At 41.8% G+C, this 25,533-nt stretch overlaps 2 protein-coding genes across 6 annotated transcripts in view; both read right to left on the bottom strand.

The window, feature by feature from the left end:
• MYO1C (myosin IC) overlaps positions 1–4,073 on the bottom strand; it is a 50,758-nt gene extending 46,685 nt beyond the window's left edge. The window contains exon 1 of one of the 2 annotated variants that reach the window (XM_065036405.1): positions 3,998–4,073. Coding sequence is in view for 1 of the 2 variants with exons in the window: in XM_065036404.1 (XP_064892476.1) it covers positions 3,675–3,800 (126 nt within the window). In the remaining variant the exon portion in view is untranslated. Of the gene's footprint in view, positions 1–3,674; positions 3,836–3,997 lie in introns of those variants that run through there. The other variant, XM_065036404.1, reaches the window with a different exon arrangement.
• Positions 4,074–9,209: 5,136 nt separating this feature from the next.
• Positions 9,210–25,513, bottom strand: INPP5K (inositol polyphosphate-5-phosphatase K). Of its 4 annotated transcripts, none has more exons than XM_065036426.1 (13): positions 25,295–25,513; positions 22,637–22,744; positions 22,034–22,142; positions 20,348–20,464; positions 19,837–20,009; positions 19,135–19,246; positions 18,440–18,549; positions 17,826–17,852; positions 15,191–15,383; positions 14,827–14,964; positions 14,366–14,449; positions 13,089–13,193; positions 9,210–12,031 (listed from the first exon to the last, which is right to left on the bottom strand). In XM_065036426.1, exons 1-13 carry the CDS (start codon positions 25,327–25,329, stop codon positions 11,933–11,935), a joined length of 1,410 nt encoding a protein of 469 aa, XP_064892498.1. In that variant the 5' UTR covers positions 25,330–25,513; the 3' UTR covers positions 9,210–11,932. The 4 variants fall into 4 exon arrangements, with proteins under 4 accessions (XP_064892498.1, XP_021142740.1, XP_064892499.1 ...); XM_021287065.2 differs by lacking the exon at positions 25,295–25,513 and adding an exon at positions 22,977–24,244; XM_065036427.1 differs by lacking the exon at positions 17,826–17,852.
• Positions 25,514–25,533: the final 20 nt, after the last annotated feature.

Below are 25,533 nucleotides of genomic sequence, written 5' to 3'. Positions count from 1 at the left end.
AAAGAAATTACTGAAATTGTAATTGAAAGGCAGGGCCTTTTAAAGCAGCTGTAGCTTGTAAGGTCCAGTCTGCAGCCACACAGCAGGCTGAACATTGTCACAATTCTGGTTTTGTCCACGTGCATCTCTTTGCCTAGCCAGGATTTTAGAAAGCTCTTTTATGGAGAGAGAAAAAAACCATATTAGTCTGGGGAAGCAGGGACAGAATTGGTTTTTGTCATTCACAGACTATCTATTTCCTGGCAAAAATCAGAACACATCATGACAGATCATTCTTTGACACTACCCAGTTGGTAACAAAACTTTCCAACAACTGCAGGCTGCTGTAGGGTTCAGCTCCAGCACCTTTCTGCCCAGCAGGCACACACGGCAGCACTCCAAAAGTACTGCCAAATGCTAAAAATCTATGTCCATTTATTATCAGCCACTGAACTGAATTACAGGAAGGGCGGTGGCCAGGCTGGACCGAGGTCAACGTACCGGTTAAAGGGCTGCAAGTGTCCCCATGAAGAACAGCTAGTTGGTCATTCACATGTGACTGAGTGCTTTCCTAAAGAAAAAAGCTGCCAGGGAAGCCATCCATGCATGCACGAATGCCACGGGAGTTCTAAATACTAACCTTTAGCACCTTCCAGTACAGGAATTTAATATAGGACAGACTACACTTAAGATATATATCAGACAAGGTACTGGCCCTGCTGCTCCTTATTGTATTGAAGAGTATTTAAGTAATGCAGGGCAGTGCTTTAAGGAACACTGGACCTTCCACCCCCACAGCACATGACTCAGTTGCAACAAATTACTTCAGATTTGTCCACTCAGAACCTTCTGCCATAACAAACTTTGTTAGTGTTTCACATTTAATTACACTGCTTGCTTACATCTTTATTAATGCTTTCTGGGAAAGGGCTGGCCACCTACCCCACAATGCATCAACAGGGAGTGAAGTATGCAGAGGAGGCACAACACACACTGCAGGATGTTTTCCAGCAGAAAGATGGTTCAATCCAGACAGATGCACAGCAAAAGTGGTCCCCTCCAGGCAGAAAAATAAGCATGTTACAATCTCCCAGAAAGACAACCCATGCAAACCTCATCCACTAGAAAAGATGACAGAAGCTTAGATGGATGGTTTCTATCGAAGTCAGGTATAGTAATCCTAGTCAAAGCCAACCACATCACTCACAGTTGGTTATGAAGCAGGATGTAACAGAGTAAAACCCCTGATGGAAGACAAACACATGCTATAATTGCAATCACTTTAAACCAGTACAAAGCGCTGCTGCTTCCAGAGCAAACCCGATCCCAGCCATTTCTTCCTGTGTCATCGTATCCTTTGTGCAGGTGGAGATGCTCATGTGCTCACACAATGAGCTGAGATAGTGCTCCAGACAAATTACCTATTTGTTTTGCCTACTCAGTTTTAACTTGGATCAGTTCTGGAAAGTTAACCACGTTTGGCTGTCACCAATCCAGGTAAGCCAAAGCACAATACAAACAGCTTTCCCCACAGCAACATTTTAAAAACATATAAATATGCCTTTATATACAGTTCTTTAGCTTGTATGAAAGTGATTTAGTTACATTTGCATCACGTACAGAGGCCAGTATGACATACCATCCTTAGGAAAACCTGCTGTGCTTCAAGTTCTCTCCACCTCCTTTTCTGCAGTGCCAGTAACACATTATTTTCCCAAATATAAATTTGTCTTTCAGAAGGCATTAGTTATTTGAAAGCACCCTGTGAACAGTCCTCACCCACTACTCCTTCAAACTGGGAGGCAAAGTGCTCCGGGCCCAGTGATCCTCACCATTTTGCGTGCTGGAACTACTCGAAAGCGCCAGGTGAGAGCACAGGGAGGGGGCAATGAGCTGCAGCGCCCAGGCGCTACGGTTCACACATCGCTCGGTGACGGCGGCCAGATGCTGCAGGTCGTTCCTCCCGCATTTGGTGCGGACTGTTCGGTTTGACAAATATGTAATTTCTCATTTAGATATCCTAAATTCTGGAGATGTATCGTAAATCACAAGTTTCTTTGCTATTAGCTATGCAAAAGAGAACAGAAATTGCACACGCTGGATCTTGAGTCACATGGGATCGCTCACTCCCTTAGTATATTATGATTCAGACTTTCTCTTTTAAAAAAGATCTACCCTTTATGTCATGATAAACTCGGATAGCATGCGTGCACTCTAGCACTCCATTGGTCCCTGCCAGGCAGAATAGAAGACAAGACTTATAATTACACAGCCCCTCCCCTAAAACACTGGATTATATCCAGTATTAAAACTGAAAATCCTTGAGAGTTTTGACAGTGGTTGCCATACCAGGGCCTACTGTAAAAATTAAGAATTCATTAGTTCCGTGAGCCTTAGGCAGTTTCTAAAAGAGTTTTGAAAAGGTGCTGACAACTGGTAATTGTCTACTGCCCCAAAAGGAGATGAAAGAAAAACGCCTTTCTTCCCAAGTGCTCCAAGATGTGGCTCTGCTTTCACGGCTTGTCCCACCAACCAAGCACATTTTCCCATTTGTCACTTTCTAAAACCAGGCAGCTGCCATCCACAGGTAGTTTTGTAAAAGCAACAGCCACAAAAAGAATAAATACAAGAATAAATTCTGTATTGTATCTCAGGACAATTCTTCTTCTGTAATCCTCCCACACATGAGGATGCAGATCAAGCCAGCTCACTTGGAAAGTTCAAGTTACTAGAATGAGATGTCCATTCAGTGAAGAGTCAGATTCCTTCCATAAATCACCGTCACTTAGAGCAATTAACTCCAGGTATATCGGAAAAGGGGAAAACTAGCACAGAAAGCAGCACAACAGATAGCGACCCTTGAATCTTAGTGGGGATGCAGACCTGTGGTCTAAGCTGGAGAATTTATGGTGTTTGACCACATTTCCACCTAGAAGAGAGGACTAAAAATACCGAGGTTTGTCATTAAGTGTTTTCTGGGAACCTGTACAAGCACTGGCAAAGAATTATTATTCCAATACACATATAAGTGCTATCCACAGCAGGACATAACCACCAGGAAGCACAAAACACTGTGAAAACACAGAAAACAAGTTGGGTATGTACAAGAAAGCCATTCTTCAGAATAAGGCAGGACCTCCGTGACACGGCCACGTTTCAGCTCAGGAGCGGACTTTCTCTCGCCCCCACGCCCAGCCGCGCCCTTTCTCGTTCCGGCTCCGGCTCCTCACCCGGCGGGATTCACCCGTCCCGGACAGGAGCTCGTTGCATGCGGGATACAACCAGGGAAGCGTTACCAGAGTGTATTTAGTAACGTTACGGAAGGGGAGGGACTGCTCCGGGCTGCCGGGGACATGCCGTGCAGCCGCCAGGATGCCGGCTGCTGTGAAAGGGTCATTTGTTTCTACCCTGGAAATTTTGAGAGTTTCCGGGAAGGTCGCTGACTCCAGGGGAATGGCCGAGCCGCGGCTGTCCGCCCTCCCCGGGCCGCCGTCCCCGGCTCCCCTCTGCACCTCCCGGCGCAGCCCCCGAGCCGGCAGCGTGTTCCCGGGCAAGCCGCGGCCATGTGGCCGAGCCCCGGAGCCTTTGGGCGAGCACGGGCCGGCGGATGGTGGCCACGGGTCACCCCTCCCTCGGGCTGCAGCCGGCTCTGCCCCGGCCACGCCGCTGCGCCCCCCGCTCCGCACCCCGCTCACCTGCGCTCCGCGCCCCCCGGCGACGCGCCACTCGGGGCCCTGCGGCGACTCGGCGACCGGCTCGGCAGCGACTGCCCGCGGGAGCCCGCGCCGCGCCGCTAGTGAGCATGTCCGAGCGCCGGGCATGCGGAGTGCGGGCGGCGAGGCCGCGGCTCTGCCTCCGCCCTCACCTGCCGTCAGCTCGGCAGGGCGGGCTGCGGGACACGGCGGCTCCCCCGAAACCCCCCCGGGCCGCCCGCTTCGGCATCGGGTCCCGCAGAACCGTGACCCCTCCGGGTCCCCTCCGCCCGTCCCGGAGCCGGGAACCCGCTCGCACTGATTACATTGTTCGGGACAACAGCATCCTGCTGATAAGCTGCTCTACCAAATCGGTTCGCGTTCCTGTTGCTTAAAATTCCAGGCGCACCTGTCTCCTCCAGGCGCACAACAGATAAACCTCGGACACTCGTGATAATTTTACCATCCCCTCCCCACCGACGCCCGTTTGTGGGAATCACCCAAAGTGTATCTTTCTGAAAAGGACGAAGGGTGAAATTCAACTCCGGAGCGATTCCCCAAAGGCAGAGTGAACTCAGGGAACCATCCACTCTGTGCAACAACACCCAGCATCGGGGTTCGTCTCATGTGAAATACCAGAGGCAGCCTCACCAGGATCCACAGGAAATTCTGCATACGATTTAATCCTATAATAACAGACTGAAACAGTAAAGCTCTGCACTTTCCACTCCTGCAGCAAAGTATCTTCAACTAGAAGCTTTGGTTTGTATTAAAACACGGGACATGAGAAACTACTTTTCTCTGGCCATTCCTGCAGTACAACTTGACAAACAGAGACTGCTGTTCTCCAAGTAGCAAATTACAGTTTTATGGACTGTTAATGAGTATTCAAAACTTTTCAGAAAGCTGAATGAATGGCTTTTCTCCCTCTGATGTCTCCCCCAGGATCCTGTGCATGCTATTCGGGATGAGGTTTAAAGGAACAGTTCCCTCTGGGAAAGACAATTCAGTCCAGGCAGTGTCCTCTACTGTCACTGCAAATAAGTCAGGAACATCCCTAAACCATTTACTGGAAACCAAAGAACCCCAGAACTGCCACTATCTCCTCCTGACAAGGCAGAGCTCTCAGGTTTTTTGAAGTAAAATTACCTAACTGTTGTGTAATCAACACAGTAAATGTCTTCATTAATTTTCAGATCGAGTTTCAGATTACTTACTAGAAAGACAATGCTAGGAAACTGGAGCAACATGCACAGATGTGCACTTCAGAACACGATGGCTCTGCCCAGAGCAATCTGCTCCCAGAACTGAAGATATATTAAACAGTTTATAAGTATGTAGGACAGAGAGAGATAAATTCAGAGTTACATTTAGGTACATTTAAGCATTAGGAGGATTTTTAAAAGTTTTCTACACAGTTCCTTCGCTTTAGACTCTTTTACTTAGCAAGTATACAAATGCAGTTCGAGAATATTCTGAAGCAAAGAATGGCCATTCCTTCCAAGTACTGAAAACTGAAATTATTCTAAGAGTACTGTGTCTTTTTAAACTATCTATTTCTACCATGTCAAACCAGAAATAATCAGCTGATGGATATTCCATTTGCTAACATACAAACCCTGAACCCAGGTCAATAAAAGTCACAAGTTAACAGAATACCCAGTTCCTCAAGATATAAATAACAGTCCATTAATATGTTCCTCTACCACCGAATTTCTGATGCATGAACCTTCCTATAACATTCAGGGCATGAATCCAGCCACATCATGGGCAATCAGTATTGAAGAGGATCAAAATACTCTTTTCAAAGCTGTTTCTCTTCCGTTGTTGTTTGAAAGTGCTTCCAGAATTTGGACAGAATGAATATGGCTGGGCCAATACAGCAACCTGATGTCACGCCAACTTTGCTACGCTGAAGTATTTCCACAGGAAATACATTTTAATTATTTTCTAAAGTCCCAGTCACTTAATATTAACATTCATTGCTACTAATTTTATCCTTGTGAGAGAAAACTGTTCCCAACACAGCTACCGACACTTTGATGACCAACCTGTCTTGCAGAAGCCTTGTATTTTTGCACTAACGTTTCTCAGTTCAGAACAATGGCCACCGAGTTGGTTATCATGTAACTAACACTACAAGAAGGGAAAAGAGAACAATAAAGAAAACAGGCTTACAGTCTTGCGTTCTCCATTGCGACTAACCACGCGGATGATTTCTCCCGTAGGAATACATTCAATGTGCAGTTCCATTTTTCCAAGGTAAATTAGTAAGCCTCTCTGTTCTTTACAGACAGTTCTGATTTCAAAGCACGGTGGCAGAATTCCCTGGGTAGTCTGAGAGAAGACCTGGACTAACTGCAGTCTTTGGTTCAAAGCCCTGCTGTGAGAGGAAGAGATGAACCTCTGTATTTATACTACGTGTAGATGTGAGCTGAAACAACAATTAAGTTCAAGACTAGTTTCCACTAGTTACAATGTGTCAAGACAGTTCCAAGAAGCCTGAATTTATGTTCATGTTTATGGCCACAAACTTTGTTGATGTTCCATTTTAGTCCCAGAGGGCTTAGAAAAGTCAAGTCGCTGCGGATGCTGTTCCATAGGTGTTAGCACGAAACAATCACACGGTAGACTTGACAAATCTACTGAGAGATTTTACATAGAAAAGATTCTTCAGCTTCACCTCCAAGACACTCGGTTTTGAGATAGAGCAACAGAAAATACTGATTGCTCCCATGGTAACTACAGGAAGTTCTTCAAATTGCTGCAGAAGTAAATAATTATTAATTGAAGGCTTAAGCAGTTAACTAATCATGAAAAAGGAAATTAACTTGCACGTTACTGCACAAAAAATCCTGCTGTGAATTTGAAAAAAATAAGAACACTGATTTAAGTGCAATTACAGAGCTTTGCTATAGTCATGTGATCCATTAATGCAGATATCTAGACCTACCACCCCCTATCAGATGCAGGATCCTGCCAGTGACTGGGGAAAAAAAGATCCATCTACGTCTCAGGTATTTTTAGACTTGTTCTTAGGGGACGATTCCTTCTGTCTTCTTGGAATAGCCAAATCTGAATTTTCAACTCTACTACAAACCAATCCAGATGATACTACTTGTCAAAAAACCTACCTAGGTGTTAAGATAAACAAGCACCTGGCAATTCAAGACCAGATACAGAGATCATCATTCTGTTCAGTAAAAGAAATGGCCTGTCATTGCTCTGTGTTTTGTATCTGGAATTATTCTTGCACTTCCCTTAACTGTTATGTACAAGATTGTTCCAGTCCAACAATCATTTCCTTTGACCACTTACTTCCCAATATAAGATTCTACCGAAAAAGAGATTTTATCTCATTCAGAAAAACCGTAATTGTCACTTCCCCAAACAAAACCACCCTGCTCAGAATAAGGAGCAATACCTAGCCTGTCTTATTTACCCTTCTTACGTAGAGAAATTGTGAAGATTAGTAGTCTAAAACACAAGGGCTCTTTAACTAGAATGATTTCTGTGACACATACCAGAATTATGTACAAAAAAACTTCTGAAAATGGGCTACAAGTAATTGAGAACAAGAACAAAAACAAGAAAAGGATAAAGAAAGCAGAAAGAGGCTGAAGAAAAAAATATATGAGAACAAAATAGAAGAGGGAAGAGAGGAACATAGCGTGGGCTCTCCCAAGACCAAGCACTATGCTGTAAAATCACAGCTACAATAAAGCTTGTATTTGATAAACAATGCTGAAACATTCCCTACTCGGCTGATGTCTGTGTTTGATAACGGTCAGTTTCAAACAAAGTACAGTTAACAGGTTAAAATGTTTGCTATTGTATTTTTCTTCTTTCTGCGGTGCCAGTAAATTCTTGTTTTCCGAATTCTTCCCGCACCTCTGCATTTCCTCTCCTCTCACCAGTTTGCATTCCCAGATCTCATACTTCCCCACTTCACAGTTTTCCTTTAGTGAAAAGGAATCCTTGGATCCTTCCAACCTGTGCTTCACGTCCTCCCACACAGGTTTTTTGCTACTTTCCAGATTGCACATATGAGATGTTCTTTTCATTGCAGAGACCTTGAAAGGGGAAGATGGCAGTTCCACTCTAATACAAGAGGTGGGATGTACACACACAGATTCATGACTTTTCTTAAGTTGAAGCAATTAAGCAGACAAGTTCACTGTAGTTCTGAGGAGATCACTTCCCAGAGTAACTCAACGTGTAAGACATGGATCCATCAGGTGGTGAGTGCTGCTGCCTTGGCTGAACACAAACAACAGCTTACACTGCACTACCGGGTACTACACAGCTCTAACGTTTGAGCTTGCACCTGAAAAGAGAGTTAAAGATCAAAGAGAACAAGCTGTCCATCGTGATGCCTCCAAAAATCTTTTTCTCCATTCTCTTTCAGGATTGGTATAAAGAAAAATCAGGTGTAAGGAAACTAGGATATTATCTGCTTAACGCATGAGTTATAATGCTAAATAACAGAGGTATTCATGCAGTGATGAGTACCAGGAACTTTCTGTGAGCTCGGTATCTTGCTATTGCAAAAGAAATTGCTTCATTTCAATCACTTTTGAATAGTGAATCCCCATATCCAAGGTCAGAAAGGGCCATCGGAAATATTCCTGTTAGTAATGCAGAGTTCTCAAAAAAGGTATCGTTTCCTCTCTCAAGGAAAACCTAAATCCAGCCTTGTTCAACTGGCCTTTCCACTGCAGTATATTAATTAAGACAAGTTCATCTAAGTGTCACTTAGTGTCCAAGAGCAGAGAAGGAAGTAGTGGTAGTAGAAACAATAGTCTTTATCAGAACGTATTTTTAGGGTCTAACAAACACGCAAGACATCTTAGAAATATTTCCTGTTTACACAGAGCTGTACTATCTGTGTGCAACGATACCCTGCACATCCTGAGGTTAGCTAGGAATCAGAAATATATGGAAGTTAAATAAGACTATACTGGACAACGTTCCTTGGTGGACATATTTCCTACTTTAAAATAAATTCTGTAATAGCAGGGAATTATGAAAAGTTACCATTTGATGGAAATTCTTTGATATTAAAACATACAAAATTTATAACACAGAAGATAATGTAGCAGATCTTTCACAAAGACAAAATAAGACACCTCAATTCACAGTGTGAAAAAAGTGAAATTAGAAGAACCTGTTCTTAAAAATTAAGAAAGCGATTTAAGTGGCTTGAGCATTTTTACAAGGAAAATGTCAAAACCTCCTTAATAGGGGAGAGGGGACAGAAAATCCAAAACAGAAGTCCATTTAATACTGGATTCACTTAAATAGAAGAAAAAATAACTAAGCCTGCTTTGTCCAAAAAGAAAAATTGTATTTGTCCTTGACGTTTTTTGCTGTTCAAATCCCTATTGCATATGTTATCACTGACATATTTCTGTTCTAAAATACCATCGTATCTGTGCATTAAACATGACCAAAGTTCCTTGGAGAAACGTTACTATGTACAAAGTCATCCTTCCCACCCAAACCAATGTCTTTGTTGTCAAATTAACAGAAGCCATGTAGAACACTTCACTGCCAGGATTTATTTTAGTGGTACATGAAAAGAAGACACATGAGTATAAAAACATTTCCAGTGATTATAACATCCAATTAAAGGTGTTTTAAGAAATATAAATTTCATCAGAAATTGCATCATTTCAAGTCAAAGAAGAGTCTGAAAAGCTACCATAGGTAACAGTAGTAAACAAAAGTGCTACTGTGTGCATAATGCTTAAGTGTACAGTTCTGTGCAGCATCCTACTAACACACCAGCAGATTCGATCACAGCTGCTGTGGGCATTTTCAGTGAAGTCCTTGGTTCAAAGGATTAGTTTACAAAATGCAGCTTCTATGTCCCGTGATTGAGAGGGTTTATCAGCTCACACAACATTAAGGATCTTGAGTTTCTTGCCCATGTAAGGCGGCTGTATGGCTCCCCCTCTGAGCTGCTCATGAACAGCAGATGCACCCTGATTAGAAGAAACTGGATCTTGGTCCACAATAAATCGCCAGCTGTGGTCTGGAATTCAAAGGCCACTGTTCTTTGAGCTCCCCACGGAATCTCCCCGCATGGAGTATGGTAATAGTTACACGAGTAAAATCAGAAACCGAGTACAACTCAAGAACTGCAGGCTCTTTGCAATGGAATACGGATTTGTCTGATGTCCTAATTGCCAGCAAAAGTCACCTATCTGAAAGCTTTAGTGCAAAATAAATTCTGTAAGACTAATACAAATGTGAAAAATATCTCTAATACTGTTCCAAATGTAATAGGAATGTACAAACTGTAAACCTTGAGGCGGTTTTAATCCATGCAATGAACACTGTGTCCTCCGAACCTGCCCTCACTACTCACGACTGGAAACAGTTCCCAACACCAAAATAAGCTGAGATGCAACTAAATAAACTCTACAGAGGCTAAGTGTTCTTAAAACCCACATGGCAACTATCTAACCAGTTAACCTATGTTATCATTTCCACAGTATACAAAGATGCCTGGACCCCAGAAGATTTTATACAGTGACTGATATAAGCAAATAACTGCAAAACAAATGACATATCAAGGTGTTAACTTTCTATCTCAAAAGAATTCTGAAAAAAACTAAGACTTTGAGAAAAAGAGCAAAAAAAGAAGCCACTCAGTTCTGAAGCGATATTCCAGCATAAACACACCAACATCCTTTGCTTTGCTCTTCCACCTAAATCAAATTTTCTCTTTTCTATCCATAACCAACATTCCAGTGATGAGTAACTAACTTTACTTACCACACACAGTAGGGAGCTCACAGCTGTGTGTCTAGAGCACGGGAGACTTACGACTGCGCTTTTCTGGCACTGCAGTCTGGGATTCTGAGGAATGCTGGTGCCTCTTCCCATCTTTTCCAAACATCTCCATTTCCTCAAGAAACAAAACCATTTCTGAAGCTAACTACCTTTCAGGTTTTTCAAGGTACATCATGTTTCTTTTATCCTATTTCCACCCTCAAGTGCACAGGATACATTAAGGTCTAAGCACCTCTAGAAAACCAGAAATTCTGCTGACCAATTGCTATAAATGGAAGAGATTTACAATTTTGATAGCACAGGTTCTGCCATAAGAAAGAATCTGTTGCACTGAAATTCCCCATTTATAATACATATCGTCTCTGTATTAAGTGTAGCAATTATGTGACAGGATGGTATCAGGGAAGTACTTAAATTTGGGTTTAGTTTTCCAAATTCAATACAACAACAGAAAGCAATCTGGATTAGCACCATGATCATTAGCTCATTTTCAACAAGTGCTTCATGAACCATGGTCTGCTCACCTATGCTAAAGCATTTCTCAAATTAAGCAATTTACTTCAGAAATTGTGGGATGCTCATTAACTCTGAGCCAGGGACTACTATACAAGTGTTTTTATTTTACCTTTTTAAAATCAGAGGGAGAAACACAATAGGCAAATTGCTAAACTGTTTTATAAAAGAAGAATAAATTTTAAAAATCAGGAAAAATGTGGTTTACTAAATGTATCTCAATCTGGAAAAGTCAGAAATGAAAAATCCTCCAAATGGTTATCAGTAAGGCATGAAGAAAAGGGTCTACTACCAAAGGAAATATATACATGCTCCTAAGATTTTGTTTTAATGTGACTTGTTGCCACATGTGTTTTCCAAAAGGTAATTAGGTTCTTAGGGACATGGTTTAGTGCCAGAGTCAGGTTAATAACTGGACTCAATGATCTTGAGGGTCTCTTCCAACCAGAATGATTCTATGATTTGAAAGTCAAATACAATTTTAAAAAAGGATAAATAGCTATATCTAATAAATACTTTTTAAAATAACTTCATTTAAACTCAAAATTTGGAAATCAGTGACTAAGTGGCTACAGTATAGTAAATATAGTATTGTAAATAAAATATCCTCTACAAAAAAAAAGAAGCAATCCTAAAAATCTATTGCAGATCGCAGCTTACGTTACATCATTGCATTAGAAATGTCTATCACCTTAAAACATACACCATTCATTAAATGCTATTTTTACAGTTCTCATCCAGTGCAAGAGAGTTTCTCTCTCCATAAGAATAAAAATATCTGTTTCCACAATAAATTATCTTCTATGAGCTTACAAAGTTTCTGAACAATCCTACCTGTCTTACTTGCACTGTCTTACTCCATCTTCTAAGAGTAAAAGCTTATAATCACTAAGACATAAAGGATCATCTGACTCCTGACTTAGGACCACTAAATGCCCTTTCTGCCTTCAGAACTCATTATGTGTTTCCAGATTGTCAGGTGTCTGCATCCAACTGTTGTCTTCCTGCGTCAGATCCTTTTCTATTAATGTTCTGTTAGGCTGAATCTAGAAAAAAGTAGTTTAAAAACAAATTAACACATTCAGAAACACTGTTGCTCTATACTATCAATACACCATTATATAAAGATGTCTTACATACTTGGTAGAAACTGAGAAAATTTGAAGTGATGCAACTATGCAGCAATTATGAACTAAAAAAAACTAGTAAAAAAACATTTAACTCATATGGAAACATTAACTGTCATGCAAAACATATGATGTGTTGTATCCACATAGAACTGACAACCATCCTGCAGAGTTTGTAGTGAATATTAAGCTCAGAGACAACAGAAATACTGGACTCTGCAGTCTTTCTCACCAAGAAAAATATGTACAGTATCACTGAGATATACCAACCAGCCCAGTAACTTTCATTAAGTGCATCCCCTAAGCTAACAGAGTTTCACCGTCTTCTAAAACCCTTTCATCCAACAACAATGGAGAACTTCCATTTCAATCATTCTGTAACGTATTAGCACAGCCATGACAGCATGGAATATTACACACAAACAAAATTATTTTGGCAAAAAGTGCTTGTTTAGAAGCAGCAATGCTCGGTCACTTCAGCTGGCCTGTGTGGGTTAAGTCACCCTTTCAGAAATTAGGCAAAGAAGCCTGTTAAACAAATAACTTGAGTTCCAGCTGTCTTGTCTTTCCCAAATTCAAATGGCTAAGTACACAGGAAACACTTCTGTGCAGATCCACCACAGAATAAAGCACAAAGAACTCACAATCTGTCAGAAACTTGGCAGCATTTGAGTTCTCATCTTTACAGAAACTAGGGACCTAACTGACAGAGCCTGACATTCCAAAAATGAAAGCTGAGAGAGATAAACCTGTCTTATTTCACTACAACATGTTGCAAAAGTGGCTACTCAGAGTCTTTTAGCATATCAGCAAATTATTTTATGGGATGTTAGCCAGAACGTATGCTTTTTGCAATTACTTCTGCGGCCACTTGCCCCAGAATTAACACAGCTGCACACACTTACATTCAGATGCATGTGAAAGCAAAAGAAATAAAAATTACATAAACATAAATCAAAGCTTCCAAATACATTACCTGAAAAGGCTGGCTGATACCAACTATTGACTGCAAATTTTTGCTGTAATAACAAAGCAAAAATTCTCCTCCCATATCAGGTATTTCTGCAGCACTCATGTAAACCTGTCAGCACAAATAAGAATAGGCAATGGGCAATTTCCTGGCCTGTATTTAGCCTTAGATGGAGTTTAGCACCCGCTTTGGGCTGCATTCCCAAGCAACCCGACTCCAAGAAGCCCCGGGCCCGGCGTGCCGGGGGGCCGCTACCAGCCTCACACCGTCCTGGGACATCACCAGGACGCTCCCCAACCTGGTGCACCCAACCGACTGCTACTCACTGCTGATCTTCCAGACAGATGGGGAGGAAGCTGCATCCTGCAGTCTGAGGGGACTGAAAAAAGATTTCAAGGCCTTGGGACAGATGGTAAAAAAGTCTGGGGCTCAAGTGATTTTCTCTTCCCTCCTTCCAGTTTTGGGTGATGATATGGGAGGGAATAGAAAAATTCAGTCTGTAAACAATTGGCTACAGGACTGGTGCTACAGGCAGGGCTTTGGGTTCTTTGACAACGGCTGGTTTTACAAAACACCAGTCCAAACAGTCATACGTGGGAAAGGTTTATCTCTCAGGGGCAAAAGGATTCTGGGACAGGAACTAGCAGGCCTCATTTGGAGAGCTTTAAACTAGACTCGAAGCGGGATGGGGTTGTAGCTGGGCTTGCATCAGTAGGGCATCACTCTAGAGTTCATGAAGGCTGGGAGGCCTCCCATACCCCTGGGGTGAAATCGGCACGCTCAGCTCGCTCTCTGAAATGCCAGTACACCAATGCATGCAGCATGGGGAATAAGCAGGAGGAGTTAGAAACCTGTGTTAGGGCAGGAGATTATGATCTAGTGGTAATTACGGAGACATGGTGGGATAGCACACATGACTGGAATGTGGTCATGGGTGGCTATGTCCTTTTCAGGGAAGACAGGCCAGCCAGCTGTGGTCGTGAAGTTGCTCTTTATGTGAGAGAGCAACTACAATGTATTGAGTATTGTTCAGGCACCGATGAGGAGCGAGTTGAGAGTCTGTGGGTGAAAATTAAGGAGCAGGCTGGCAAGGGCTGGCAAGCCACTCCTCCCAGCTTCGTGTCATCAGCAAACTTGCTGATAGTACACTCTATTCCCTCTTCCAAATCATTGATTAATATATTGAATAATATAGGCCCCAGTACTGACCCTTGAGGCACTCCACTAGATACAGCCTCCAACTAGACTCTGCCCCAGATTAGAAAGAAATATAGTTGGCTTACTTGTTTACTGTCTTCGTTAGAAGAAATTTCATCATCTTCTACCCAAGCATACGTAACATAGTCGTTCACATGCCTGAAAGCCACCTGCAAAGAAAGACACAAACTATCAGCCTTCTGAAGGAAACAAAAATCACACTACATGGAAAACTGAAAGCTGTGAGAGAGATGTTTACTACTTCACTGAAGTAACTAAAACACTTCATTTTTACGATCAAAACACTGTGGGGGCAAGCACAAATAATTTGGTTTAATTTTTTTTTAATTTAAAGAGCTCAAAACTGCTTGCATGCTACGCAACCAAACTGTCAGCAGCAGAAACTAATGTGAGGCAAGGATACGCAACTATATCAAAGAGTTTTGCACCAGCAAGAATCATGATGTCCTACGGCAGAAGACTGTCAGCTACCCCCTCCAGTCATATTCACCATCTTTGTTAAAGAGCCTCGAGGCAGTAACGTTACCTTGAAGAGTCCAATCCAGTCCCAAGCACTGCTTTGGAATTCAGGCACTGCAGAATAGCTGATTAGAACATCATGTTCTGTGCTCCACTCACCCTCCGGATGCAGCGTGACCAAAGGATTTGACACAAGGGGCTTCAACTAGGCAAAAAAACAGAATTTAAAGTAAGTCAAGGCTGCCATTCTTTCATTTATTCTTTCCAAGTTATTCTCTGCCACACCTGCTGTATGATTTTTAACTGTATGGAAATAACATTAAAGCAATTTGCTGCCTTCACTATAAACAGAATGAAACACAAGGCCTATGACTTTCTGTAAAGCAAGACTTAGTAAAACAAACTTTTTCTTAACATAACTGGGACAGCACCTCAAGCCCAAAAGTTCCTGTAACAGGTTTGTGATCACTGATGCCATAGCTCATGTGACTGATATAATTATTCAAAGTAACAGAAATCGTCTGTTCTTCTTCAGAGAATTCGCCTTCTTTTGCTGCATGCTTGCAGAGATTTTTCACCCTCCAAAGAATTCTATCAGTCCATGCTGGCTTTCTTTTCTTCTCACTGCAAAAGTGTAAGATAGAAGTGAAATGAGAAGAACAGTTGCCAAAAGCTAAGAATACTGTGCAAAATCTACTCAAAGGTGAAAGACTGTCAGATACATATTAATAGAAGAAGGCGATCACATCCAAGCTTCATTTTACAACTCTGTTCAATGTTTTACAACCAAGGTTTCCTTAATTTGAACTCAACTCCATTTACCACATAAAAGTTTCTCAGGTTTCTGAAAGAGGAGTAAAATGAAGGGGAGAAGGGAATTTCAATGGGTTAGTTGGCTTCATACAGGAAATGATACTTTCTCCTAAAACGCTCCATAAAAACATGCAAGAACACTGAGATAATAGAGCAACATTTGATATACATCAAATGTATAGTTATTCTGAGAAAAGTTAAGTAAGATGTAGTAAAAATTCCATAATCAAGAAAGCTGTGCCTCCAACTATGCTGAACATCAAACTGTCACCAGATTTCAGAGTTTCCTTTTATACCATATCAATAACAACAGAAGACATGAGCCTTTTGTAGTTCTCTCTGTAGTGGAAGGAAGACTTAAGAGCAAGTCTGCTACAGCATCCTTACAGCTAAGCTGAGGGAGCGTGGTTTGGATGACCGGGTAGTGAGGTGGACTGCGAACTGGCTGAAGGGAAGAAGCCAGAGAGTCGTGGTCAATGGGACGGAGTCCACTTGGAGGCCTGTATCTAGTGCAGTGCCTCAGGGGTCAGTGCTGGGGCCGGTATTATTCAATATATTCATCAATGATTTGGACGAGGGAATAGAGTGCACTATCAGCAAGTTTGCTGATGACACCAAGCTGGGAGGAGCGGCTGACACTGGAATCTGTGCTGCCATCCAGAGACCTGGACAGGCTGGAGAGCTGGGCAGGGAAAAATGTAATGAAATATAACAAGGGCAAGTGTAGAGTCTTGAATCTGGGCAGGAACAACCCCAGGTTCCAGTGTAAGTTGGGGAACGACCTATTAGAGAGCAGTGTAGGGGAAAGGGACCTGGGGGTCCTGGTGGACAGCAGGATGACCATGAGCCAGCACTGGGCCTTTGTGGCCAGGAAGGCCAATGAATGGCATCCTGGGGTGCATTAGAAGCAGGGGGGGTTAGTAGGTCGAGAGAGGTTCTCCTGCCCCTCTACTCTGCCCTGGTGAGACCACATCTGGAATATTGTGTCCAGTTCTGGGCCCCTCAGTTCCAGAAGGACAGGGAACTGCTGGAGAGAGTCCAGTGCAGGGCAAAGATGATGGAGTGGAGCATCTACCTTATGAGGAAAGGCTGAGGGAGCAAGAAACTTCTTCTCAGTAAGGGTGACAGACACTGGACCAGGCTGCCCAGGGAGGTTCTGGAGTCTCCTACACTGGAGACATTCAAAACCCACCTGGACACCTTCCTGTGTAACCTCATCTAGGTGTTCCTGCTCCGGCAGGGGGAATGGACTGGATGAGCTTTCAAGGTCCCTTCCAATCCCTAACATTCTGTGATTCTGTGTAACTCTCTGTATGGATGTATTCCTTCAGATTGAAATGGAGAAAAGATCATACCCTATGGAAGAGGAATTAGAATGGACTGGATTGAATTATAAAAGTTAATGAGCAGGATGTGTAAGGAAAACTGTCAGTTTAATAAATTTGATTATCAAAATCATCATAAACTGGAAATGCCATTTAGTTCAATATTCAAGGTACTTTTGGTTTACCCTTTCCCATATCCAAGTCTGATGCATCTTTAATAAGGTGTAAAGATTTTAAATGACTAAAGGGCTGTATCCCACTTACTCCAGTAAATATATAAACCGACAGAAATCTTTATGAGCTGCCATATGTCTGCTCTGCTGTGCAAGAAAATACCAAAAGAACAGCTTGAGTTAATACACTCACTATTTTAGAGAAAACGGCATATTAGATGGGAAACAAAACCTCAAAATCCACCCTGAGAAAGTATCAGAGATAACAAAATACTATGTGCATCATATAAAGCACACTTTTCAAGGGTGCTTGCCTTGAGGTCTATTGATGACCCTGCATCCAACCAATATACTTCTGCTAGCTTTAACAACAACAGAATGCACACAGTATGCATAAGCATACTTTTTGTCCTTTAAAGGAGCCAGTACAGACTATTAGGCTATGAATAATTCTTACAATGTCTAGGTTTGGATTATTATACGTATTTTTTGTTAGCTGGGCTTATTACTGGTGCCATTTCATGTCTTCACGCTCATGTCTTTGGATCCACATGCATAAACAAATGAACATGAAGTGCAACAGCAGAGCAGATAACACTACAGCTTTCAGACAGGTTCAGAAAATCCCTGAAGAAAATCAGTTGTCATCTGATTTTCAAATATTTCATAAAAATCAAATCAAAAGCTCAGCAGGAGCATTGTTTTGATTCTGAAATATTTACAAATCTATGAAATCCAGAAAGTTTTCTTCTTACTTAAACCAAAACAGGGACTTCTGTTCTCTGGAAGTAAAGAAAAAGGTCAGTACAAAGGCCCTGTTTGGACAAGAACTTATCCATCTGTCAAAACATAAGACTAACACTTAACAACAAACTTTAGTATCAGAGAAAAACTTTGGAAACTTAAGCTACTCCATTTTCAACATAAAATAATTTATAAAGACACATTTACATTTATTTTCAAATACCAGCAGTATCAAACAGAAGGCTTAAACAAAGAAGGAAAACAAAAATTGCAATTACTTTTTTCCTTTTGCTCATTTCTGGGAACCAATGGGCACTTGTAGTATTACAGAACAAAATAAGAAGTGACTTAAACAAGCGCTGGTTTATTCTCTTAATCTAGTCTTTCCAAAAAGAAAGCTGGGCTGTTTCACTGCTTCCCCCATGCAGTCTGCAGACTGAGGCTTCTTCAGTCAGAAATATTCATTTATTCAGATGTGACGACTGAAGGAGTCTAATAGAATAGTGCAACAGCCCCAGTTAACTGGTAAATTCAGGAAATTCAGGTTTGCTTACTAAAGTGATACTTAATCAAGCACTGCATTCACTCCAATATTCTGTGTCTAAACTCCTCGTTATGCTTTTACCTTGTATCATACACATCTGAATAAAGGTCAAACTTGTAGGTGGGTTTAAACTGCAGAGGACCCTCTATGAATTCCTGAAGAAATGCTTCCTCCTTTTTTGCCATGTTTAACTGCAGAAATTAAAAAAAAAATATCTTTTAAAGATTATATTTAAAAATCAGAATGTAAAGAATAATTGGGAAAGGAGCTGAGAAAGCATCTTCGAGTAGAATTTCACATCTCGGTCGGTACAACATACTTGGAAAAGTAAATGCAGAAGTGCCTCTTTGTTATTGCCAGAAATCCCGACACGATCAGTTTAAAAGTTTTGTAGCAATTTACTCAAAACAAATTCTATAATAAGTTCCTCTTAAAAATCATTCTTGGGAGAAATAAGAAGGAGGAGAAATTACAGCATGGAACAATTCACAAGCCATGAAGCTCAAAGAAAGCTTCAGTCAAACATGAGAATTGCAAATGAGTAAGAAACTAAACAAAAGCAGAAAATGTTGGCAATTATTTGGGGCTTATGACTGAGAAGTGAGAGACTGAACAGCTGGATCTGCTCCTCTTCATGACCACTCTGAATTTGTGTTCTTTAACAGGAATTAGAAACTCAAGAGGTAATGGTAACTACTGTTGTATTTGTATGCATTAAAAACAAAATAAAACAAACCAACCAAAAAAAAAACCCCAAACAGATTAAGACAACATACCTGGTCCTTTTCCCACAAGAGATTGTAACGTTTGTTATTTATTGATTCTCGGACAAAATGAATCCCATAATCTGCTATTCGGAAATTTAGATCTCCAAACCAGAAGAGAACACTTAAATAAAAAAAAAAAAAAAAAAGACTTGAAATAGTAAATTAAGTCCCTTGCATTCTTATGTTTGCTCATTACTGCCTGGGTATTAACTTATCCTGAGTCTTCTAATGACTTACATCTCTATTACAGACACATCTAAAATTAAACTTTAACAGTAGGTAAAGTAATTGACAAAATTCATGACCTATGCACCAACTGGTTATGTTAATCCACTAACTCAGAGCTCTGGTTTAGGGCCTTAGCAAAGCAGGGATACATATTGGGTGTTCTATCAATGTTTTTTTCAACCCATATTTAGACTCCAGCACATGAAAACAATGGAACATATAAATGATTCCTTCAGAATTAAGGAACCAGAGCTGTGCAGTACGTACGCTAACAAATTTAACGTAATTTAAGACTGGAAGAGAACAGTCTTGCAAAATAGACCTCAATCTTTCAGGTTATCTTTTTCTCCCAGGATTCTGGGTCAAGGGTGAAAAGAGATTTAAAATAAAAACAATGGATGAAAACACCAAAACTCTTCAGTGCATGACTTTACCATATAACAGATAAAACAATACAGACAGAATAGGGTCTGAACAACTCACTCATGATCCAAGGTACTTGGAATATTCTCTCCTTCAAACTGCATTTCCAGAATTTTCTCAAAGTCATCCACTCGCTGTTCTGCGTTCTCCATGTGAGCAGGCAAGTGGCAGTTCATGAAACACATTGTATGACCGTAGAGGGACATGCGAACAGTGACTCCTCCTTTGTTCCCCTGGTACCGAAGATTAACAACATTTTCTAAAGTTACATTTCCAGTCAACACCTGCAAATGTAACTATTACCACCACCTATACATTTTAAATATTGCTGTTTAGATTTAAATGAATACAATTTCTTCCTATGTAAGCTGTTGTATAGCAGCAAATAAGCTGGTAAAATTATGGTCTGTGCTGCACGCTTGCATGCAAGGTTCAAACAAGTGAATCTCACTGTCCGTTTACTAATTTTTAAGTAAACCATATATCCTCTCTCCCACCATGAAACCACTGAGAGGCACCCACCACCAAGGCAGAAGTAACCAGAAGGATCGAGTCTCAGATCCGTCCTTACCCAGTATCCATAGAGGCCTGTGCGCGTGTACTGGGTGTGAATGTCTCGTATGAAGGGAAGGTGGACGTGCTTCACAAAGATCAGCAGCAGTAACCCCTGCATGCGAACGGACGAGAGCTGGAAAAGAGACGAAAGACAGAATGGTCACTGCCTGTGCTGATTTTGACCTGGCCTGACAGTCCCTTCTTATTACTAGAGCTAATCAAGTCCTGCTGAAAACCATTAGGTGGCAGCATCCATTCATTAGCTCGTCCGAAGTGCCACATTTATAAATTAGAATTCAAAATCAACCATGCATAGCACTAGGAGTTCTTTCTGTCTGTCTACAGGGCCTGAATGTCAGCCCACAGCCAGATTTTGAATGTTTATCAGCAATAACATACAAAAGAATGAAGGATGTTTTTTTTTTTCCTTTTTATAATTCCCAATGGGTCCTTTGTTTTATTTAATTACAGTTAAAGGAATGGCACAACTACTAAGTCTGATTAGCATAAAGATAATGCAATCCTTGCAGAAAAATCACTCTGAAATAATGCTCGATTTGATAAAACAATACAACACTCAAAAGGCTTGTAGTATCTCTTTATTAGAGAAATTCAGGATATCTTCCTATTTTTAGTGTTTGCATTATTAAAACAGTCAGTACTTTAGCTGATCTTATGCTCCAAATACTACCAAAAATCTTGTAATTTAAGCTATTATACAATGTTCTAGATCTCCAATCAAAAATCAAGTCTTCAGGAAAACACATCACAGAATGACAGAATGTCAGGGATCGGAAGGGACCTCAAAAGATCAGCTAGTCCAATCCCCCTGCTGGAGCAGGAACACCCAGATGAGGTTACACAGGAAGGTGTCCAGGCGGGTTTGAATGTCTCCAGAGTAGGAGACTCCACAACCTCCCTGGGCAGCCTGGGCCAGTGTCTGTCACCCTCACTGAGAAGAAGTTTCTTCTCAAATTTAAGTGGAACCTCTTGTGTTCCAGTTTGAACCCATTACCTCTTGTTCTATCATTGGCTGTCACCGAGAAGAGCCTGGCTCCATCCTTGTGACACTCACCCTTTAGATATCTGTAAACATTAATGAGGTCACCCCTCAGTCTCCTCTTCTCCAGCTCCAGAGCCCCAGCTCCCTCAGCCTTTCCTCACACGGGAGATGCTCCACTCCCTTCAGCATCTTTGTTGCCCTGCGCTGGACTCTCTCCAGCAGTTCCCTGTCCTTCTGGAACTGAGGGGCCCAGAACTGGACACAATATTCCAGATGTGGTCTCACCAGGGCAGAGTAGAGGGAAAGGAGAACTTCTCTGGACCTACTAACCGCCCCCCTTCTAATACACCCCAAGATGCCATTGGCCTTCCTGGCCACAAGGGCCCAGTGCTGGCTCATGGTCACCCTGCTGTCCACCAGGACCCCCAGGTCCCTTTCCCCTACGCTGCTCTCTAATAGGTCATTCCCCAACTCACACTGGAACCTGGGGTTTGTTCAGAGCTTTCAAATCTAAGTACCTGTAGGTGGGTTGAGCTGAATACTTTTATGAGCAATATTTTAATATAGATATGATTAAAACTAGAGAACTACTTTGGCAGCCTGCATTAGAAGCATCACGATACAGTTGCCAATATTGCACGAAGCTGGGAAAGACATTTTCCTTCACTGCTGTAACACTTAAGACATGTAAACAATTACCTTGATATATCCCAAGGGAGCCAATACAGTCATGAAAAAAATGCTCCATGGATCATCAAATGCCAAGTCAGACAGAAAGTTTGTGATTCTGGAGTTCACCTCCTGTAAGCTGAATACATCAAGATTACTCACATTGTATCACTTGGTTCTGACAGAATTCATATAACCTTTTCAGAGCACAGACCACAACATCCTAACAAACCTCTCTCAGCGTGAGAAATTTCTTGTCATTCAGTTTCTCACTTACAAGCAGTTTAACCCATCCACAAATCTAACAAATCTATCACTGAGAAAAAGCAAAGTTAAAGGAGCTTGGATACACTTGATGAGAGAATTTAAGACAATGTTAGATTCAAGATATGTTATGACAAATAACCTGACTGTCAGGTCTTTAAATTTCAAGAAAGTCTGGAAAACATGATAGCAGATTATTATTATGGCCATTATGAAGACTCTAGTCTTCACCTTCTGTTAGCAATAACGTTAAACCACCTCCTAGGCAGTGATTCCCATAGCACAGTCCTCCGAAAACAGACAGAAAGCTGTTGAGACTTGGTGGTTTCACAATTAACTTACAAATCAAGTTCTCTAATATATACTTACCCTATAACATACATGTCCACAGTTGGTCCCACTGAATTGAGCTGAAGTAAACTACTGACATCAGGAGGTGGAGAAGCTGTGCCCACATTCCAGGTAACTATGTGTAGTCTACAAAGAAACAAAAATCACACCAAATCTATGCTAAAGTTGAAATATGAAGAGGTAACCAACCCTAAGAGCATCTAATTTCCCCACAGTATTCCTGCCTACAGAAAACAAAGATTTTCTGTCCGTTTCATGCATCAGAAACCTATTTATTAACTAGCATTAAAAAAATCCCCAAAACCTAAAAAAAAACCCACATGCATACACAAAACAAATCAACTAGATGGAACAAAACCTGAATTCTTGCCACTTATCCTTCAGCTTTTTCCCCCAGATAAGGAAAGCTTCATCTAGAGTGCGAGAAACTTCTTCATGAATCTCATCATCCGAGCTGATGTCCTCTACACAAGCCATGAGCTGGGCTACTCGTTGGCGGAGTTGCAAGCGGCCACTGGACCCTGTGCTGCTGAAACTTGCCGAACGGCTGCGGAAGTTGTGCAGGTTTTCTAAATCGTTTAGGGAGACGGCTGCTGAATCTTGAAATGCATCTTCGCTACTGAAGGATGCCATTTGCTCAAAAGAAATAACTACACTCTGAAGGACCAGCCCATTAAAATCCTAAGTATAAAAGAAACAGGTGGCTAAGGGTCTTCTAGATCAAGTTTTCACTGGTGTGAAACTCAGCATTGCTTCTAATGCCAAAGGACAAATGTAGATGCAGCAACGCTGAAAAAAACTGTAGCACTACCACCACGCTCATGGGATTGTTACAAAACCTGCAATTACATCCTACCTCACACAGTGAATTGTTTCTTCATAGTAGATTTAATGTGGTTAATTCTATAAGCTCGAGATTTAAAAGAATTTATTGTTGATTTGAATCAATCATGTGCCTCCACCTGTGGGCTAGTAAAAATATAATCTCCAGCTCCCAAACATACAAATACACAGTTCTGACCAAAGACAAGCAAAGCTACTGCAACATTTACATGCCACAGGACCCGTCTATTGTTTTTTTATAAGATGGTAATTTCAATATCAGAGCTTCTAAAAACGGGTTCACTTTATCACCAGTCTTGTTACATGTCAGACATACTTAAAAAACAGTAAGATGTTAATTTTCAATCTATCTTAAAGTCCTATAAGGACGCTATAAACAATGGCAGTTAAGTTGTGAATCTAAACACCCCCATTATTAAGGCCAATAAAATATGTGCTCAAGGTGACACACAAGGTATGTGGAAGAGCTGGAAAGTGGTCTTGCATACCAGAGTAATTCAATGATCCATAATTTCTCTCATCAACAGCTTATCTTTGTAAGACCACATTGAAGTCAGCGAAAAGCTATTCTACAGCAAATTTCCAGGAGGGAGGACAAAAAAAGAAAGGTATGCATGCTGTAGGTCTAATTTTGCCATCAGAGACGTGTCACTTGGGGAGCCTCTCCAGTTACAAATTTCATAAGACAATTGTATGATTAAACAAAACTGAAATAATATTGAAGTCATCAGTCATTACTAACAGAAATTAAATTCCCCAAATACCCAGTATCCACACTACTAATAAACCAGGAAAGCCTGCAGTGACAGAATTGACACTAAAAGAAAAAAATACTTCTAAAAATTAAGAACATCCTCATAATTCAGTTTCATTGTAGGTTGTGGCTATGTCTGCAGGAAAAAAACTTACTAATGAGGAATATACATGCACCCGCCAAGCAAATAATCCACAGCATTGTGCAGCCGCAGAGGTTTACTGATGCTCCCAACATCCCCCAAGGCCGCACAAGGAGCGGGGACCAGAGCAACATCAACTTCCATCTGATTTCACGAAGCCTTCACCAAAGGGAGGAGGATTCTGCTCCAGCTGTCTCTGAACTCTCAGCACCAGAGTACAGTCGCAAGGGCATATTCTGTAAAAACATTCCTAAACACCAGCAAACTACTAAAGACATTACTTAGTGTTGCTGATCCCTAAAATGATTCAATAGCAAAAAATTTTATACTATTTATAATACTGCATTAAGATGACTTTTAAGATCTTCGAGCAAATGCTCACGTTTGGCTTTTTTCTAATTTTTCCTGTTATAGACAACTACTCAACCACCCTTTAAGTAGATTTCTCTAGTGAACCGAGCCCACAGGGTGTGACACTGCAACTTACTGCCACACAAGACACAACGTGAAGATGCAACGTCAAAACGCAACATCAAAACATCATAACAGCAGAAGCCAGACATTTATCTAAGTTTCCTCCTCTACCCGACATGTGGGGAGTTTGAGGCACGGGACACATTAATAGCAAGCACAGTAGGTCTTGCCCTCATTAACCGTAAGTAGGTCTCTGGAAAGCCCCAAGGACCCAAACAATACTCAATAAGCCTCCCTGAAACGCCTCCAGTCCCGACGCTCGCAAATCAGAAAATCAGCTTTTCTTCTCTATTCCATACGACTACGTAACATCGCCAATTAGTATAACTCCCTGTTAATAAGCAGAAACACAATCGCGCTAATTCTGAGCTAATTACGTAACGCCTTAGCTACTTTTCTCCCCTCCTCACAAAAGCCGCCCTCAGACCCGCGCCTCACGCCGGAGCCGCCCCTGACCGCTCACCTCAGCTCCCTCACGTCCGGCTCCGCAGCCTCCATTTCCTCACCGCCGCCACCAGAGTTGCAGTCAAGGACGGCGGAGGGGACAGTGACGAGAAGAGCGGAGAGGAGAGCGGAGGGGACAGCAGAGGATCAGGGCTCGCCGGGCCCAGCCCGCGGCCTCCTCCACTCCCCTCAGCAGCGACCCGCCCGCTGCCGGCAGCGCGTCGCGCCCATTGGCGAGTGACGGGGGCGGGAAGGGGC

The sequence above is a fragment of the Columba livia genome, chromosome 20, assembly GCF_036013475.1.
Source record: "Columba livia isolate bColLiv1 breed racing homer chromosome 20, bColLiv1.pat.W.v2, whole genome shotgun sequence".
Taxonomy (NCBI): domain Eukaryota; kingdom Metazoa; phylum Chordata; class Aves; order Columbiformes; family Columbidae; genus Columba; species Columba livia.
This window is presented reverse-complemented; position numbering and strand designations above follow the sequence as displayed.